Below are 16,991 nucleotides of genomic sequence, written 5' to 3'. Positions count from 1 at the left end.
CACGTGTTTCCTCTTTCACTGATCATGTTCAGCACATTTTTCTTCTCCTTCTAAAGGCTGGAATTTCCAGACCACTGTTTCTTCTAACGGGTAAAGCTTTCACCCATTTTTCAGCCAAACCTGGTAAACCTGGGGGAGGACCCTGGGTAATTCACTGAGTAGCTGCCCAGTAAATGTACAAATGAAAATGCGTTGCATGTAAGAAGCTGATTTGAAGTGAGGATGTATGGTGCTGTCCAGATAGGAGAACACTTGAAGGAATGATAGGGAGGCCGTGTTAAAGGACCATGCTGTGCTGTCTTGCCTTTATTCATATTGCTTTTCTGTCTCACTGAGTTTCTCTCTCCTCTGCACAGCTCATAAGGGCTTCCAACGCTTCGAGGCTCTGGAGCAGAGTGATTGGTTCAGCCCTAGCCAGGCCTGGGCAGGACTGGCCCCCCGCCAGAGATTCCTCTTCATCAGTATCCTGGACAAAAAGGTGACTTGGCATATGGAAGCTTCTGTATTGTGAATATACCTCCAGCCTAGCAGAGGAAAAGACAGAGGTGACCGACAGACCACCATACCTTAGCACAGCACTGGGCAGATCAACAGCACAGCTTATTAAACAGGAAGATATATGTGTGTGTATAAATAATGTATGTAAATCCTGCTTCATAAGGATATAAAATGTGAAATTAACCAATGATTTTGTGCAAATACAACAAGAATGCAATTAATTCAGTTAACAACATGTAATGCTCAGGCTTACAGTGCCCTCACAGTCTGCATTGCTTCACTAAAACTGTCCCTGAAGAGAAGCAGGGCATTACTTGTAACTAAAACAAAGGCTTAAAAACAACGGATGGAACTTGTCCTGAATTCTAAGTGCAAGCATCTTCTGGGTGTTTCTGACTTGTCACACGTCATCTGCTAACCATCCTTGCTTCAGGTGACTCTGTACAGCTATAACTGGTCCGTGGACCTGGGCGCCTCTCTGAACCGGGAGCTGGTCCGTCTTGTGAAGTGGCAGAACGCGAGGGCTCATGTTGTTCACTGCCTGCTCAACCAGAAGATGGGCCTCTTCCATCACTACTGCTTCTCTGATGCACCCATCCATGAAATGGACTCCAAGCAGGTAAAGACGCTGACATGGTTCCTAATGTGGAGCAGGTCACCGCCAGAACAGGAGGACAAATGGTGAAAACTGGTTGTCACAGCAACAGTTTGCAACAATTTCAGAGGACACCACTTGTTTGTCCAGTCCACTGAGAGTTAGTGCTCTCATTTACAACAGATTTACAACTCTAAACCTGTGGAACTAAACTACAGTGACTGTGTACTGTAGACAGTAGGTTATCCATGATTCCAGTCATGACATGGTGTAATGCTGGGAATGCTCAGATGGCAGATGAGTGTGTGTTGGCTCCTGTGTGTTCTTGTGGAACATCACCGTGTTGTTCCTCTCAAAGCATAAAGACTGTTTAACATAAACGACCCAGTCAGATGTGGTTGTAGTCCTGCCGCTGCCTCCAGCTGTTTTTGATACACGAGGATTAGAGTTTTCCAGCTTTGCCAGTCATTTCCCTCTTGTTCTGGCACCAGACGAATCAAATGCAACAAACAGGCCTTAGCAGCAGTTTTAGGATAAAATAAAGGTTTCCTCACAGTGTGTCTGGAAAAGTAGTGGAACATCTGACACACTACATTGACAAAGCTGTCACTAAAAAGCTTCTGCAGCCTTCTGCTTGAAATGGTCTGCTAGTTCAGGTGGAATCAGCCTGTCAGGGCAGCAACTGGATTCGCACAGTCGCAGGAGGTGGCGTGTCCGGGAGCACGCGTCATACAGCTGTTGTATCCTGGGTAGGGACTCTGGTGAGCTCCACCAGTGCTAATGTCTGTACCTGTTACTCTGCCAGTGAGGGAGGGAGAATGCTCTGTGTGTTCTCTCTTCTCATACCATCATATCATGTCTGAGAGAAGCTGTCGGGGGCTGTGTGGGGTGGGAGAGAGAGGGGGAGAGAGAAAGAGAGAGAAAACAAACAGCAACCAAAATAATAACAACTATAGCACTGACAATAAGGAATGTGACTAATAATTAGCAATATGGTAATATTGAGAAACATGACAATAGTTCATATATGCTTATACATGTCCTTTGTTTTCCTTCACTTTGCCTTTGCTCTATGCTTCTGGTAACATGTGACCTGCAACTTGTCACCATTTGACAGGCGTGTTTTGGATCTTTGGCTTAATAAAAATGGTGTTTTATAAATGCTGTTGAACAGATTTTTGTAAAGTGAGAGGCAAATGGGAAAGGGCTGGGAGATGGCTTTGACATGTGACAAAGAAACCAAACGGGTGCAGCCATGTGGCGTGTGCTGTAAACACTCAGCTACCAAAACGTGTAAAATGCATCTGTTCTCTGAATCTGCAGTAAGTGGTTTTGATCACCTGGGGGCAGTGCAACAAACAACTGACATATTGTCGTCATACACATTTAATAAAGCTAACGTATTAGCAAACTTGTTTGTACATATACGGAGCAACGTGATCATTGATTTGGAGGTGTCCTCCCCCAGGCGCCTGCGTCCCCTGATGAATCCAAGTCTCCTTGTAGCTCTGTTTGGTCTCCACCTCCTCCTGATGGAAACGTGCTCTCTAGCTGCTCTCTGATTGTGTCTGTGTGCTGCTGGCAGATAAACAGTGAGTTCATCAGAGCTTTTTCACTGTGAAATGCTGCTGCTGCTGGAGATGAGAGCTGTGAGACGGGGGTCTTAACACCAAAGCAACTGAAACCACTCTGTAGAGTTGATCTGTTGATCTGTGGGTTAGTCGCTATGAGTGACCTCCATCACACTGACTGTTAACACTCTGTTTAGTAAGCTCATTACAAATGTCAGGCTAATATTGAAAGTGCTATCACTTCCCCTTGGTAGGTAGTAGTATCCCCTCCCACTGCCCCGCACACACTGCAGTCCTCTCCACACAGGACTGAAGTTGACTGCCAGTGGCTGTCACTACATTCACTCCCATATTCCTGTCACCTGCGCTCTGTCTCAGCTCGTCGCTGCTTTATCCAGACGTGTGTTCTGTTTTGAGGATCTCAGCAAAGCTGCTGTATTAAAAATGAAGCTGCAGATCAATAAGTGACTGATGGTCTCAGCTTGACAAACCAAAAGGACATTTCTCAGCCAGGTGACAAAGCATTTGTATTCTTCTTGATTATTCCCTCTCCATCCTTCCTGCCTTCTTATGCTGTCGTGATCACATCAGCAGCCTTGTTTCTCAAAATGAAACATTTAACTACCTCAATGCAATTTAGTCCTTGTCAGTTTGCATTTATCCTCCAGGATTATTTCTGATCAGCTCTCACAGAGAGACGTCTGAATGGGGAAGTTTTAACAGTTGGTAGTTCTTCTGAGTGGGCTGTCAGTCACAAAAGTGCTGGCTAAGCAGATTTAATAACCCGTATTCCTTCCCACTCATACTCCTGCTCTCCTCCACCCTCGCATCAGCTGTCGCATCAAACTCACTGGTCCCACTGGTGAGTAAGAAGACAGTGGTGCAGAAAGACTCATTTCCACAGCCACTGCTCAGAAGCTGGAGAGCCCAGTGTGGTGTGGAACATGGGAGCATATGCATTTAGATTCTGACAGATGGTCAGAGATGGACGTGAATTTGGTTTTTGACTAAAAGGTTGCTGTCTTGGAACAAGTTGGGCAAATGTGGGTAAGGAGACTAAACGTTACATGGACGGAAGACTGTTGTGCTCTAAGGCTACCAAGGTGCAGGCTCCTTATCACAGGAAGAAATGGGAGAAAGAAAAGGGAAACGCCATTAACACCAGATGGCAGAGACACGCTGCTGCTTTAATCAAGATAAAGCGTAATTATGATCCTTTTAAATGACACATTTAAGATATGTAATCTATAGTATGATTCTTTTCCCCTCACCATAATTGTATGAGGAAATACCATAGTGCAGGCAATCTTTTTCAGTGTTTAACTTACAGGAACTTGAAGCGGTATTGGGAAAACTGAACATAGTACTAAGAAATGCAATTAGATCAATACTTAGCCATTAATACGTAGTACTTAGACTTAGCCCCAAAGTACTGCAAGACAGCTGATATGATGTGCATCCAGCCCATCACGGTGACTGTGGAAGAGTGTTAAACAAGGTTGGCCTGTCCGTTGATTGAATGAGAATTTGTCCAGTAACGTACACAGTGTCAACTAATATAACCTAATGTGATAAGGGCCAAGTGGTAGGTGTTGGATGCAGACTGTTGACGGTGGTTGGTTCATGTGTGTGCAGCTGGGTGATTACATGATGCTCACTGTTGAATTAGCACAAAGAAAAAGTAATCCAGCTAGTTTTTCAGCAGAGGAATAACATACAGTAATATACAGCTCCTTTTTGCTCCAAGCCCCTCTAACAAGTCAATCTGGCCATGGTGATATTGATATAAAGCATGCAATGTTCTTGAGATTACATTAAAACAGGATAAAAAAAACAAAACGGGAAGACATCAGGCACAGTGTTGGCCGGACTACAGACTGCAGTAGAGAGCAGCATTTTACAGCAAAGAAAGACACCAAATGCCCCTTTAGATTCCCCCTGCAGTCAGTTACTAAACATGCTCAAAGAATAGAAAGAACCAAACTTTTCCTTTCCCTTCGATGGCCCTGCTCTTCATCACTGCGTTACTAATGAGTCCGGACAGAAGGCAGAGTCAGAGCAGCAGAAAATTTGCCTGAACAGAGCTTCATCTGTCATGGTCCTGATGAGAAGCAGAGGGAGCACCAGTGCACAGTTTGACCCACCAGCCTGTGGGCATGGTGCAGCCAGCTCTGCCTCGCTGGGGCATCTGCTCAGCTGCTCCACTGAGCAAACTCGCCCAAAAGTTCCTCTCAACAGCAACCAGGTCACACGGACACTACTCTGGAAATACGTACATGCACTGTATACATTGATAGTAATAAATAATAGTGATGCCCATCAACAGGAAAATACAGTGCACTGAATATAGCACGTACCATATGTTCAGTGAGACCGCCCTTGGTCATTGCCACAGGCCACCACAGTGACTCAGTGTGGGGTGTGTAGCTGACCATAACATTAATGCTTTAGCCACCCAAGGTTGAATGCATATGGCATTTCAGCTAATTCCTAGTTGTCAGTGGGATGAAGGTGGCCTGGTCACTGATATAATTCTCCTTGGATATTCCTCAAAACGTTCCTGGATGCTCCTGTCACCCATCATCTGTGCTTCTGGTGATTTAAGGCATTCTGAAAACGACCACAAAGACAAACTGTACAATTGATGTCCTTTTTTCACTGATTTCTTTCTTTCCTATTTTCCAGGATCCCAACCCATTCCTAAGCCCCTCCATGGAGCCTGATGCACTGCTGCGTAGTGCAGTTCCTCCTTTGCCCAGTAAAGAGCAGGGCAGGCTGGGTAGCTCAGGTCGAAGTCTTGCTCCGCTCCATTTCCCCTCTGAGCTGCTTCCCTTTGATGAGGCTCTGAGGGATGTCTGCACCATCCGACCCTTAACTGAGGGCGATGTGGTGGCCCGACATGGCAGCCAACTCTTGGAGATCAAAGCTGCTGAGCGGAGAGGTTAATACTGCTACTAATACTCAGAATGATGCTAAATGTTGTCCTATGAGCCTATGAAGCCCCACACCGGACAGGAGGGCTAATGGCTTTATCTTTGTGCCCACAGAACTGGAGAAACAGATGAAGATAGAGAACCTGTTTGTGACTTGGCAGCAGAGGTCAGCTCAGTCCAACATGCCCATTTCAGTAAGTAATCCAAGGCATAGTTCTGAGAGATCAAAATAAAACTTCAGTATTTGTACCTTGATAACAGCAGTTGAAGGATATGTTCACAGGGGAGAGTGGACAAGACCTGTTGTTTATTTCCTTCAGGTGCAGAGCAGTGTTTTTAATGGCAGCTTTATCACATCAGATCATGTAAATATCTATATTATATTTTCTGATTTGTGGCTCTTACCCTGATACAATTCTAATTTGAAGTTGTTGTTTCACTTTAGCGTATCTCTGTTTATTGGGACAGAAGGAGACAGCTGCTCTGGAAGTGTTCATTACAAGGAAAACAAAATACTGTTACCACATACTTAGCTGTTTGCATATTTGAGAGCTTCAGCCAGGTACGAGCCTGTGTACATACTGTACATGACTGTACCATATGTGATTGCTAAGCGCAGGCTCAATGATGCGTTTATGCTCATGCATGAACATCAAAGGCATTGAAATGTGGTGTGATATTGTGCTTCTGCTCATGGGGTTATTTGATAAATGTGACAAGTTCAAAGTGCTGTAAGATATTGGACACACTAAGAAACAGAATGTGAACAATTGAATAGCAAATTGGATCTGACAAGTAAGTCAGAATTGAGTATTAAACCCCTGTACTGTGAAAGTACCTTAATATCAAATGTAGCTAATGGGACTTGACAAAACCAGGGGGAATGGTGCCTCTCACCACTTTATGGCTTTGAGGAGCTACAATTACAGTTCATTCCTCAGGGAAATCACTTAGTATTGCCTTGTTTCATAGTGGGGACTATCCAGGCTAATTAAAAAAGTTTCTGTGTGCCACAGTGACCTCTCAAGAGAGGTTACATGGTGGCAATACATTTACAAATCTGATATTTCAACCGACACCCACAGAGCACTCTAACTCGAGCACATCCAGGCTCCACCAGGCTCCACCAGGCTCCACAGCCGCCTCCATTCCCATACAGTTTTAGGCCAATTTTCCTGCCAGTCAATGAACTAAATTAACTCATGGTTAACTTTGGAGCTGGTTGTCACTGCATCAAGTTTAGTGTCCATCCTTGATGTCCAGCTGCCCATGAACACTGCTGGGTGTGACTGATGAGCTACATTACTGAGCACTGTAGACTTCATTCCTCAATACAAAGTTTGCCCTCTGCATTGTCACCATCTCATCCTTATCTTAACCTCTTAGTAAGTGATAATAAGCATGAATGTCTCAACAGGGGACCGATCTGGAGACCCTGAAGCAGTCGTCCAGGCTGGTCCATTACTGTGCCACCCCTCTCCTCTTTGACCCCACCTTTCGCAAGCAGATCCAAGAGGAACAGATCGTTCAGCCTCCAGTGAAGGTATGTTTGCCGTCTGACTCAAAGGAGGCTGTCTGATGAATTGGTGACGTAATGATTCAGTTATGAAGACTTTAACCTGCTCTTCTCATCCTGCTAATCACCAGCAACACAAACTATATTAAAAGCTGAGACAGTCACTCATTTAGCTTCTTCTCTCTTGGTGCAGTCTTTTAGTTGATATTTATCATTTTTAATGGCTAATTAAACATCTGGCCAGTGGACAAAGGGACATTTACAGTGATGCTGAACAGTGTAAATCGTCCCTGAAACATAAACCTAAAATGAAATAGCAGGGGGTCCAAATTCCCCATGACATCACCATGCCAGTCCACTTAGCGAGATAAAGTGACTCCTTCACGCTGAGCTTGAGGTCGCAGCCCAACGAAGACTCTGCAGAGACACGAGGGCGAGCCACAGCAGTCTGTTAGCAGTTAGCAGAGCACTGGCAAGCTTAACTGAGCACATAGATAATAACTGCTTTATCTATTTCCTCAACTGAAATGTCAGAAATTAGATTGTTGTTGTGTTCCTCTCCAAGAGAAGGAAGTTTTAATGACTTTCAATTCAATTATTTGCTTGCTGTCTTTTCCTGGTTGAGTGTGTAGAGGTTTAATGCTCTCTAAATGTAGTTATTCTACTTATTAAAGGGTCTCTCATTTTATCAATTGTATTTTCTGCTTGCTTCATAGTATCTTTGCCTCATACACCCATTCTATTCTAAATCTCATCACTGTGAAGTTTTGTAGGTCTCATTTGTATGACAACCCGTGGGTCATTGGTAGAACTGATCTGTGATCTGTTTTGTAATTTGATCTTGTAGATCTTTTTTGAGAGGGCTGTCTGAGCTGTGGTTTTGCCTCTAATGAAAGCTTTTGCTGCATCTCACAAAAGTAGTATAATGTAAGTTGACGTCTGGAGTTTTTCGCCGGATCAGTGGTAGAGCGGGTCATCCACAAATCAGAGGTTTGATTCCTGGCTCCTTCAGTGCGCATGCTGAGGTATCCTCGGGCAAAACATACATACAAGATGAAGATGTGAGTGTGTGTGAATGGTTAGTTCCCTGATGAGCAGAACACCGTGTGTGGTACCTGTCATCAGTCTATGAATGGTGTGTGAATGGGTTAATGGGAGTGGTCAAAAAGAGAGGCTCTATACAAGTACAGTCATTTACCATTACCATTTACTTCCCCATTACTATTGTACTCTAGGTAAACCTTCAGTTCCTCTGATGTTTCAGCTCAAAATGTGCCACTATTCAACATATCTGAGTTTAAACTCCACAGAATTCAGTTTGAAGCACAGTCTGAGTGTGTACCCAGGCAGTATAGTCCAGATCCACTGATCAGTTCCACAGTGCCTAATTCATTACATGAGGAAATAGTCATTCCTTGAATGGAAATGATGCCAAGCAGAGGGAAAAGTGGAGTTAAGGTCTTGTCTATTCAGGCTCATACATCAGATAGCCCTTCTTCCTTGTCTTATTAGTTGTGTCCAACCTAAGGTTCAGGATTGTGTTTCAATCTCCTGCACATGATGTGATTGTTTAGTCCATTTCCTTTTAGAGACACTAATGTTGGGGTTGCACCATTTCTGGGGCATTTTGGTTCAATTTGGCACCTCGGGACACCATTTCTTTAAAAAAAGAAGAAAAAGACAGCCAATTTAACAGATTCAGTTTCATTAAGATATAAGAAACTATCAATTTGGAATTCTGATTAATAATCAAAAAATAATAATTACAACCAAAATCACCATATTGACAGCTAGTTGAAAGATTTAGAAGTTCTTGGCAGCGTAGAGGTCGGCAGTGTACAACATTAAAAAGGACCGCATGTATACTAAAAACATTTATCAAAACATGGCAAAGTCAAAACGTACAACCAATCTAAGTAAATGTGCCTAACTGAAGGTAAGCAGACACAAAGGCTGTTGGCTCTCTCTCTTGGCAGAGAGGCAGTGTGAGTGTGCAGGAGGAAGGTCCCAGGTTAGTTTGTTAGTTAGTTCCTCAATCAAAACACATCCATTCATGCTATATGATCAGTTTGATTTGCTGCAGGGGGGAGTAGTAAGTAAGAACTGCTGCCCCCGTTTGAACCACAGAGAGGACAAATTACAACCTCATGGCTACTAGCCTTAGTGGGACACCAAATCAGGTCTTCATGGTTGAGCGAGAGAGTTTCCTTTGTGCTTTAAGTGATGTTCACTGTTCTGTAAATGTCTGAAACTGTGACACGTGTTTTCCAGAAACGGCATCGCTCCAGCGACTCAACAGCATCAGGTCGGGACCGAAGCTACAGCAGTGACTCAGCTGACATGCTGCCCAGCCGACTGAAGGAAGAACCCTGGCTGCTTGAGATTTCTAGCACCTTCCTCCAGCAGTACGTTCAGTACCTGCAGAGCATGGGCTTCATTCTGGTCCAGGTCCGGCCGCAGTCTCCAGCTCGCAGGTCCGTATGTGCAAGAATGGTTTATTTTTTGTGCTTGGTATGTGTTATCATGATTTGAGGCTTTTCTCTTCATCAAAATAGGCTCCAATTAATGTGGCACTATCCTGCAATACACTGTCAGGGTTTTATGTGCAGGACACACACTGCTTAATAGCAGTACATACCATAGATGAAATGTTACGTGTGTGTTTTACATATCACACATTTTGAAGTGTAAAGTTTTTCAAACAGCCGGGATCACAAAGTGCTTTTCCTCTTGTCATCACTTCCTTAGTGCCTCTCTTCTGGCCCAAAGTCTCCTCTCCTTCTCCACCATTAGTTATCATCTGTGCCTCGTCTGACCTCTGATCTCCCAGCACTGCTGCCCCATGGCCGGGGTGACAGAGCAGCTGCAGGACAGATGCCCGTCCTGCCTGCCTGTCACTTTCTAGGCTCAGACCGTGTAGCTCTCTCTGAATTATTATGGGCTGGCTGTGGGTGGTTCATCAGCCCTTGGGCCCTGACCTCTCTGGTTTAAGCAGACCCTAAATCACCCCATCCTCCATCCTCTCCATCTCTTACAGCATCGCCCGGGCTCGTGCTGCCATGCTGAGCTCAATGTCCTCAGAGGGGAGGATGTCTTTCTCTTATGTAAAGCAGAAGAGCGAGGACAGCCCTAAGGTTAGTGTTCACTACACAGAAATCTGATTCTCCAAACACACACACACACACACACTGACCCCATACATTTCAATCGTCTCATTAAAATAAAGTCCATGTATCGAGTTGTTCCCCAGAAACAGTGCAACATTCTTCCCTTCATTCTCTGTAATGGTCTATTAGTGTGTGTGTGTGTGTGTGTGTGTGTGGGGGGGGGGGGGGGGGGGTCAATCAGGATTGGTGTGCTATACTTTTCTCAGAGATTGACCTCATCGTTTTCGAGCAATCGCCATTAACAATGACCAGTTTCATCTGAATGGAGGTTTAGATTCTTCCATTAGTGTGTATGGGGCTAGAGTGGGTGTAAACAATCTCCTTCTTGCTTTCACTCCCACAATTTTCACAAACATAATTTAGACATCAAAACGTACAGAAATGTAATTCACACATTGTAACTATGGCAGCAAAGCAACAAGAGGTCCCTTCAGCTGTCTCATTCACTCTCATGTCATGTTGGCTCTGACACCTTTGATCAAACACAAAAATGTGGGATTTTTAAAACCCACAGTGAATGATTGGACCGTGGCAGGCTTTCTGTGTTATCAGCACATCTGCCTAGATACAGTTACACACAGTTGATGCTGATTAGCTGATTAGACCTTCAGCAGTTTGTTCCTCTGTTGTGATTGGTGGAGTGATGTAGTAGTTGGAGCCCTACCCTTTGTAACTGTGAATACAATTCAAATTTTCAGCTGTTACAGGTGTCATTCACAATTCAAACCTAGTTCTGTATCTCTCTCTCTCACACACACATGCATACACAACCTTTTGCAACACCAGCACTCCTGGGATTTGCACCACTGGGAAATGTTCTACTTTCTAATTTCATTTGCATTAATTCCCTTCTTGGTACCTATGCATGAACCACATTCAATATGTGAATATATGTAACAGTTATGTTAGACACTGGTAGTACATGTATAATCTAGAGGCTAATACCCATACTGCAGCAGGAAGCCAACACCAAATACCAAATATGACAGCAGTAAAGCATAGCTGGCCCCCTCCACAGGAACATCAGGCTCTCGTTCTGACTGAAGTGCTGCCACAAGTTGTGGTGCCGTAGATTGGATGGACTGAAGGCAGTGCGGTGAGCCAAAGCCAAAAACTGGGCGAGGAAACTTGCTATAGTTTTTCAAGCTTTGACCGTATGCATTGAAACTGGTACATTGCTGTTCACTGTATATAGTTTCCTATATTTTTCTGTATTTTTGCCAGAAAACGGGATTTATGTCTCCAGTATTGCTGTCAGTGTCAGTGGGCTTGTAAGAAAGAGTGCAAAAAGACTGCAGTGCTCAGTTCCCTGCAGGCCATTCAAGGAGCACAATGTATTTTTGTCAGGTAGTGGTAACCTTTTCATTGCTGCTAACATTAGTGAGCGGGAAGCTCAGGCACACAGATTACAGCTTCGATCAGGAATGCCCCCCCGAAACCCCGTTTTGAATTGGAACTGGTTCTACATTTTTTTTACTGGTACTTTAGATTAGCAGAGCAGAGTCTTTCTGTCTCCTGCTCTCTGTGTCTGTCTGCACAGCCATAGAAGGGACAGCAGGGCAAAATGCTGAGTAGTGTTGTGTCCCGTTAGAATAGTGTTTTCCCGTAGCGTTGCCCTCTGCAGCTGGGCTTGGGGTGTAATTTAGGTTAAAGACAGGCGTAGCAGAGAGAACCAGTTGGGGTCAGGTATTGCAGATGACAGCTGGTTGGGGTGAAGGATGGGTTCAAGAAGAAGAAGAAGAAGAAGAACTTTGACAGAACACTTGTATATTTAACCTACAAAATCCTAATCCTAACCCATCCCTCCTCAGTAAAGTGGTCGAAGGTTACCCTTTAAAGAAATCAAGTAATTGCACAAAATACCATGGCTTGAAAACCAGCCGTGTCTGCCTTCAGACACTTATATCAGACTAACTGATCACAAGGATGTTTTGTAAATGGTCTTTGCAGACATCAGCATCTGGCACTACAGCATATCACCTCCAGAGGGCGCTGCCAGGGGGGATCGTGTTGATGGAACTGGCTTTTCAGGTGAGACGAGGATCATGTAGGGTACTCAGAATTACTATGCTTCACTAATGTATTTGTTAATATCACAATGCTATAAATCATTTGGTCCCTTTTATTGTTTAGCACAATTGATTATTTGTGTAAATGTAATGCCATTTATTCCCTGGAGCAAACCATAGATACGAGTGCCTCCAGACACACTGGTGTCAGTGTGCAGCAGCGCAGTATGAAGATCAGACTCAAAATGGACAGTAGTTTGAAAAATGCTTAAAGTATTGCACCATTTGACTGTAAATGATAATATATTTACTTTATAATAAAATAAAGAGGTAAAACATGATGGATTACAATCCTCAGGAAAGTTTCAAATCTCTTTAGTTGATGTTCCTGTTGCATGAAACTAGTGTAAACCAGTGTATCCCTGCAATTCAGGAAATCAGTCTGAGAATGTCTGAACGAGGCTCGAAGTCTACAGTCATGCTATCATACACAGCATGCTAACATTAGCACTGCTAATGTTTAGCAGGAGACCCTCATAGTTTGGACTGAAAGCATGCTCACATCTGCTGAGTAGCACTAAATGCAAAGTGCGGCTGAGGCTGATGGGAATATCATTAATTCTGTAGGTGCTTGGTCCTTGGCCAAAGTATTGGATACATTAACATGTTGACCTGATGATGGCGCTAGAGGAAAAGTCAGAGAATCGACGGTATTATAATTCATTCTGAGGGGAGCATGAATGTCCAAGCCAATCGTCATAGTAATCCGCCCAATAGTTGCTATTAGTAGATATTTTACTCTGAACCAAGTATCGACCTCCTGGTGATGCTAGATGTCAGGGGGCTCATCCTCTGGGGACCACAAATGTCTACAGAAAGCTACATGTGAATTAAAGCAGCAGAGGTAGTGATATCCTGACGGTCAGTCTCTAGCAAAGGCACGACGTCCGACATACTACTAGATGTCTGTCATCAGACCTCCTTTCAAACCCAGTTTGGTTAGAAGAACGTCTGTTAACAACTTGTGTTTGAAGCCCAAGCTGAAATGTGAGCTGATGAGTGAGCGATATTTTCCCAGACTTAACAAAGCTGCTGTAGAGCCATCAAGGACACATTACAACTGTTTCCACAAGCTGAAACAATGAGGTTCACTTTCACCACAAGATATTCCATATGCATTGTTTGCTATTGCCACCTTATTATTTCCAGATAGACATTATAATTATTTTCCTTCTTTTTTATTTATTTATGACAACAGGTATTGCTGAGCTTGGGGAGCTAAATTAGACTGAATTTCCATTGAAGGCTATTTAAAAGTTATTAAGATCATCCCAAATCTGCAGCTTGCCCGATCAACAATAAATTAAACTTCCTCTGCTCCAGTTTTCATTAACCCTTCTTCCAGTACTCATAATAATGTCTTTCTTATGAATAACCATGTGTTCTCTGTGGGCCTTCTCCCCCTCCAGGGGTGCTACTTCTGTGTGAAGCAGTATGCATTGGAGTGTTCCCGCATTCCCATGGGTCAGACCGTCAACTCCCAGGTAAATGCTTGACAGAAACCTGCTCTGCTGTGTTGATGCACAGCGGTAAGATGTTGCCTTCCTTCTTTGGGATGGTGTGTGGTGATTGAAAGCATGAAAGAGAGAGGATGGCAAGACTAGCAGAAAATTGAGTACAAAATACTTTAACTGCCAGTCGTACTGATCTCCTTTTCTAACAGTGGTTTAGGATCCAGAAATGTTTGGGGACCCATGGGGAGGTTTTAGGGTCCTGAATTGGGTTCTTAAGAATGTTCCAGGGCCAGTGTTTGGCCTTCAGGGGGTTTTGGAGCAGGTTTCAGGGTTCAGTGAGATTGAAAGTGTGGATGTTCTAGCACTCTCTTTAGGGGTTTCTAGGGCTTCCCTGCAACAGTGGAGTGTAATTTCACTGAATGTATTAAAGAGAAGCTATTACAATTAAAAATGACATTCTCCCCTGATGTAACTCACTGTAATCTTCTTATGTAAAGTGAACATCTCTACAAATTGGTGCCAAAGGCCGCCTTACCTGTCCTTGTATGGGGATAAATCCTACTAAATGTCAGTCTTAAATGTAATACTTAGGGTCCATGGTTCAAGAATGTTGAGGCCCCGCTGTATACCATCAGTCCCTCAGATACTGCAAACATTTGCCTTGAGGACTGATTATCAGTGTTTGTCCCTGACAGAAGCTGGTCATGATAATGTGAGCATGTGAGCAGCAGTTCAAAATGTCTGTCTGCATTGCCAAACCTAATGTGAAACCATTGGAATCATAATCTGCTCTAAGTAAACACCACTGTCACAGTTCTTTTTGGTAGTTTACTGCCATGGTGTTTTCCACTGAACTTAAAGGAGGTTCCTGGTCAGACAAACCGTATGGTTAGCAGTTAGTGATGTTCCGTTCCTTGAGTTATTTATTGATGACATATGTGTAGCTGGTGCCCTGTGCTTTGTCTGCTCATCCATGATGGAGGTTTTTGCTCATAGAAACTACAGTTATCCAAGGATGAAGCTGACTGTGTTTGTGTTACTGCTGAAAAATGCTGAAACAATGTGTGACATTAGGGAACTGTTCCCATCTGGCTCAAGGAGAGCAACACAAAGAGAGGCCTCACAAAGATGGATCCAAACTAAAAGTACTTTACTCAACTTAAACTGATAAACATAACAAATAACTAACGGAGTGTGTGCGTAGAAGAGGCATCCGGCGTGAGAGAGAGAGAGAGAGGGTGAGGGAGAGGCAGGCAGTCCTTTATGCCCACTTATAGACACCAGATGGGCAGGTGAGGGTAAGTAACCCTCCCAACTCCACCCACCAGCCAGCTCCCAAGATCTGCAAGGCAAACAGACAGGCAGGGTGAGAGAGTTCATCACAGAAGTCAGAAAGTATTCAGAGAAGCACTGTCGATGGCTGTCAGCTCCAAGCCCAGTGGATCCTGTGGAAGACATGAATCTTTCAAAACAGCTTTCAGCAGCAGATGAATCCTCATTTATGGCCCTTTTTAATGATGTAGGTACGAGCATGAGTGCACAGCAGGAGGTCTTGGGCGTCTCTCAGTTGTTTTGGCTCCTGGATGCGTACAGTTTAAAGTGCAGTCACATTTAGGTTTCTGTGAGTGACCTCGGTACTTAAAATGTATGTGATGATGCACAGTAACATGATGTGAACACACATTACCACAGCTACACAGTACAATTGTAGCGAAGAAAAAAAAGCTTGGTAAAGAGATATATGTGAGACTGTTTCAGCCATAATGTATCTCATGTTGTAAGTGGGAATCAACTGCTGAATTTTGGTGTTTCAATCTGGAAAGGAGGTTGTGATGCACAGGACTAATGAGCTCCGGTAACGTGAACTGAGAGAGAGAAACTTCATTCATTAGTACCAGATACTGAAAGAGTCACTGACATTCATGTGGAGATCAATGCAGACTGGTTTAACCCTGCTGGATGCTGAATTAACTGTAGTTAGTTTGCTCTTGGCAAAGCCAGTTTAAATACTGACCTCGTCTTTCATGTCTGTTTGCATCCAGCTGGTCAACAAAAAGAAGAGAGCAATATGCATGTAATCTGGATAAACGTGTCACAGCACACCACAGTAAATATGTTAAATCCTTACCAGTATAATTCAGCGTCCTGAACAGGTGTTGTTGATCATAATGAAGCCGTGACAGCAGCCACCCCACACATATTTCCCAGAGCTCTCTCTGTTCTCCAGGGTTCAGCTGATTGACTCGTCTACCTCTCTCATTCTTTCACTCCTCCCCTTTGTATATTGAAGCTGAACTGAGGCCAGGTTGGCTGGGCAAATGAAGTGTAAATATGTGAAGTGACTGCTCTGCATGTTTGTCAGTGTGGGATGATTCACACCGTGTAGTTGTCCATAGGGATGCACCCATCCAATGTTGTCAGTGTCAATGCTGATATGTGGGTTTGGGGTATCGGCTGATACCGAGTAGGCCTACTTCATAACAAATGTTATCTCAAGACGCTTTCCATAAAGAGCAGGTCTAGGGATGCACAACAAACAACAACTATAATAATAACGGCAACTATAGTGCTGACAATAGGAATATGACTAATAATGAGCAATATGGTAACAGTGAACAACATGACAATAGTTCATATATGAATAATAAAGTGTGAGCAGCTGACAGTCCGCTGAGACTGGGTCCATTCTTTTATTCTGAAGGTAATGCCAGGCTTGACTTAAGTCTAAGCATGATGGCTCATATCGTGGTTCTGGACAGCAGCGGCAGGAGTTCTTCTCCCCGTTTGTTCCCCGTCCAGCTTTGCTCACAGATGCGTAGGTGGGGGCCATCTGGCTGGTAGTTGTGGTTACAGCTGGTTCTGTCTGGCACCTAGGTGTAGCCGCAGTGGTTTTGGCAGCTGCACCGGTAATTTGTGTACTCATTTGGAGCCATGCTAAGTAAAGTTAGCATTAGCCAACACAGAGCCAGTTGAACTAACTCGTGAGTAAGCACGGAGCTACTGCCACTAGGTAGGTCTCTGTTGGAACAAGCTGTTAAATCACAGCTTCTCGATCCTGAAAAGGGCCTTATTCTTGTTTGAAGTCAAGTATGCTAAAAATTCAGAGTAGTGTGGGGATGTTTCTGTTGCATTGTCATATGCTGCCTATGCATGATGCAGTATACGTCATGTATTATTATCACTCTTTG

General features: G+C 43.9%; 1 protein-coding gene across 1 annotated transcript in view; it reads left to right on the top strand.

Annotated features, from left to right (window-relative positions):
* szt2 (SZT2 subunit of KICSTOR complex) overlaps positions 1-16,991 on the top strand; it is a 101,604-nt gene that overhangs the window by 67,165 nt on the left and 17,448 nt on the right. The window contains exons 58-66 of the mRNA XM_070831567.1: positions 357-478; positions 932-1,117; positions 5,350-5,605; positions 5,712-5,791; positions 7,015-7,140; positions 9,385-9,587; positions 10,151-10,247; positions 12,231-12,311; positions 13,759-13,833. Of these exons, the coding sequence (XP_070687668.1) occupies positions 357-478; positions 932-1,117; positions 5,350-5,605; positions 5,712-5,791; positions 7,015-7,140; positions 9,385-9,587; positions 10,151-10,247; positions 12,231-12,311; positions 13,759-13,833 (1,226 nt within the window). The remainder of the gene's footprint in view (positions 1-356; positions 479-931; positions 1,118-5,349; positions 5,606-5,711; positions 5,792-7,014; positions 7,141-9,384; positions 9,588-10,150; positions 10,248-12,230; positions 12,312-13,758; positions 13,834-16,991) is intronic.

The sequence above is a fragment of the Pempheris klunzingeri genome, chromosome 6 (genome assembly GCF_042242105.1).
Source record: "Pempheris klunzingeri isolate RE-2024b chromosome 6, fPemKlu1.hap1, whole genome shotgun sequence".
Taxonomy (NCBI): Eukaryota; Metazoa; Chordata; class Actinopteri; order Acropomatiformes; family Pempheridae; genus Pempheris; species Pempheris klunzingeri.
Note: the sequence above shows the minus strand (reverse complement) of the source record. Positions and strands in the feature narration are given on the sequence as shown.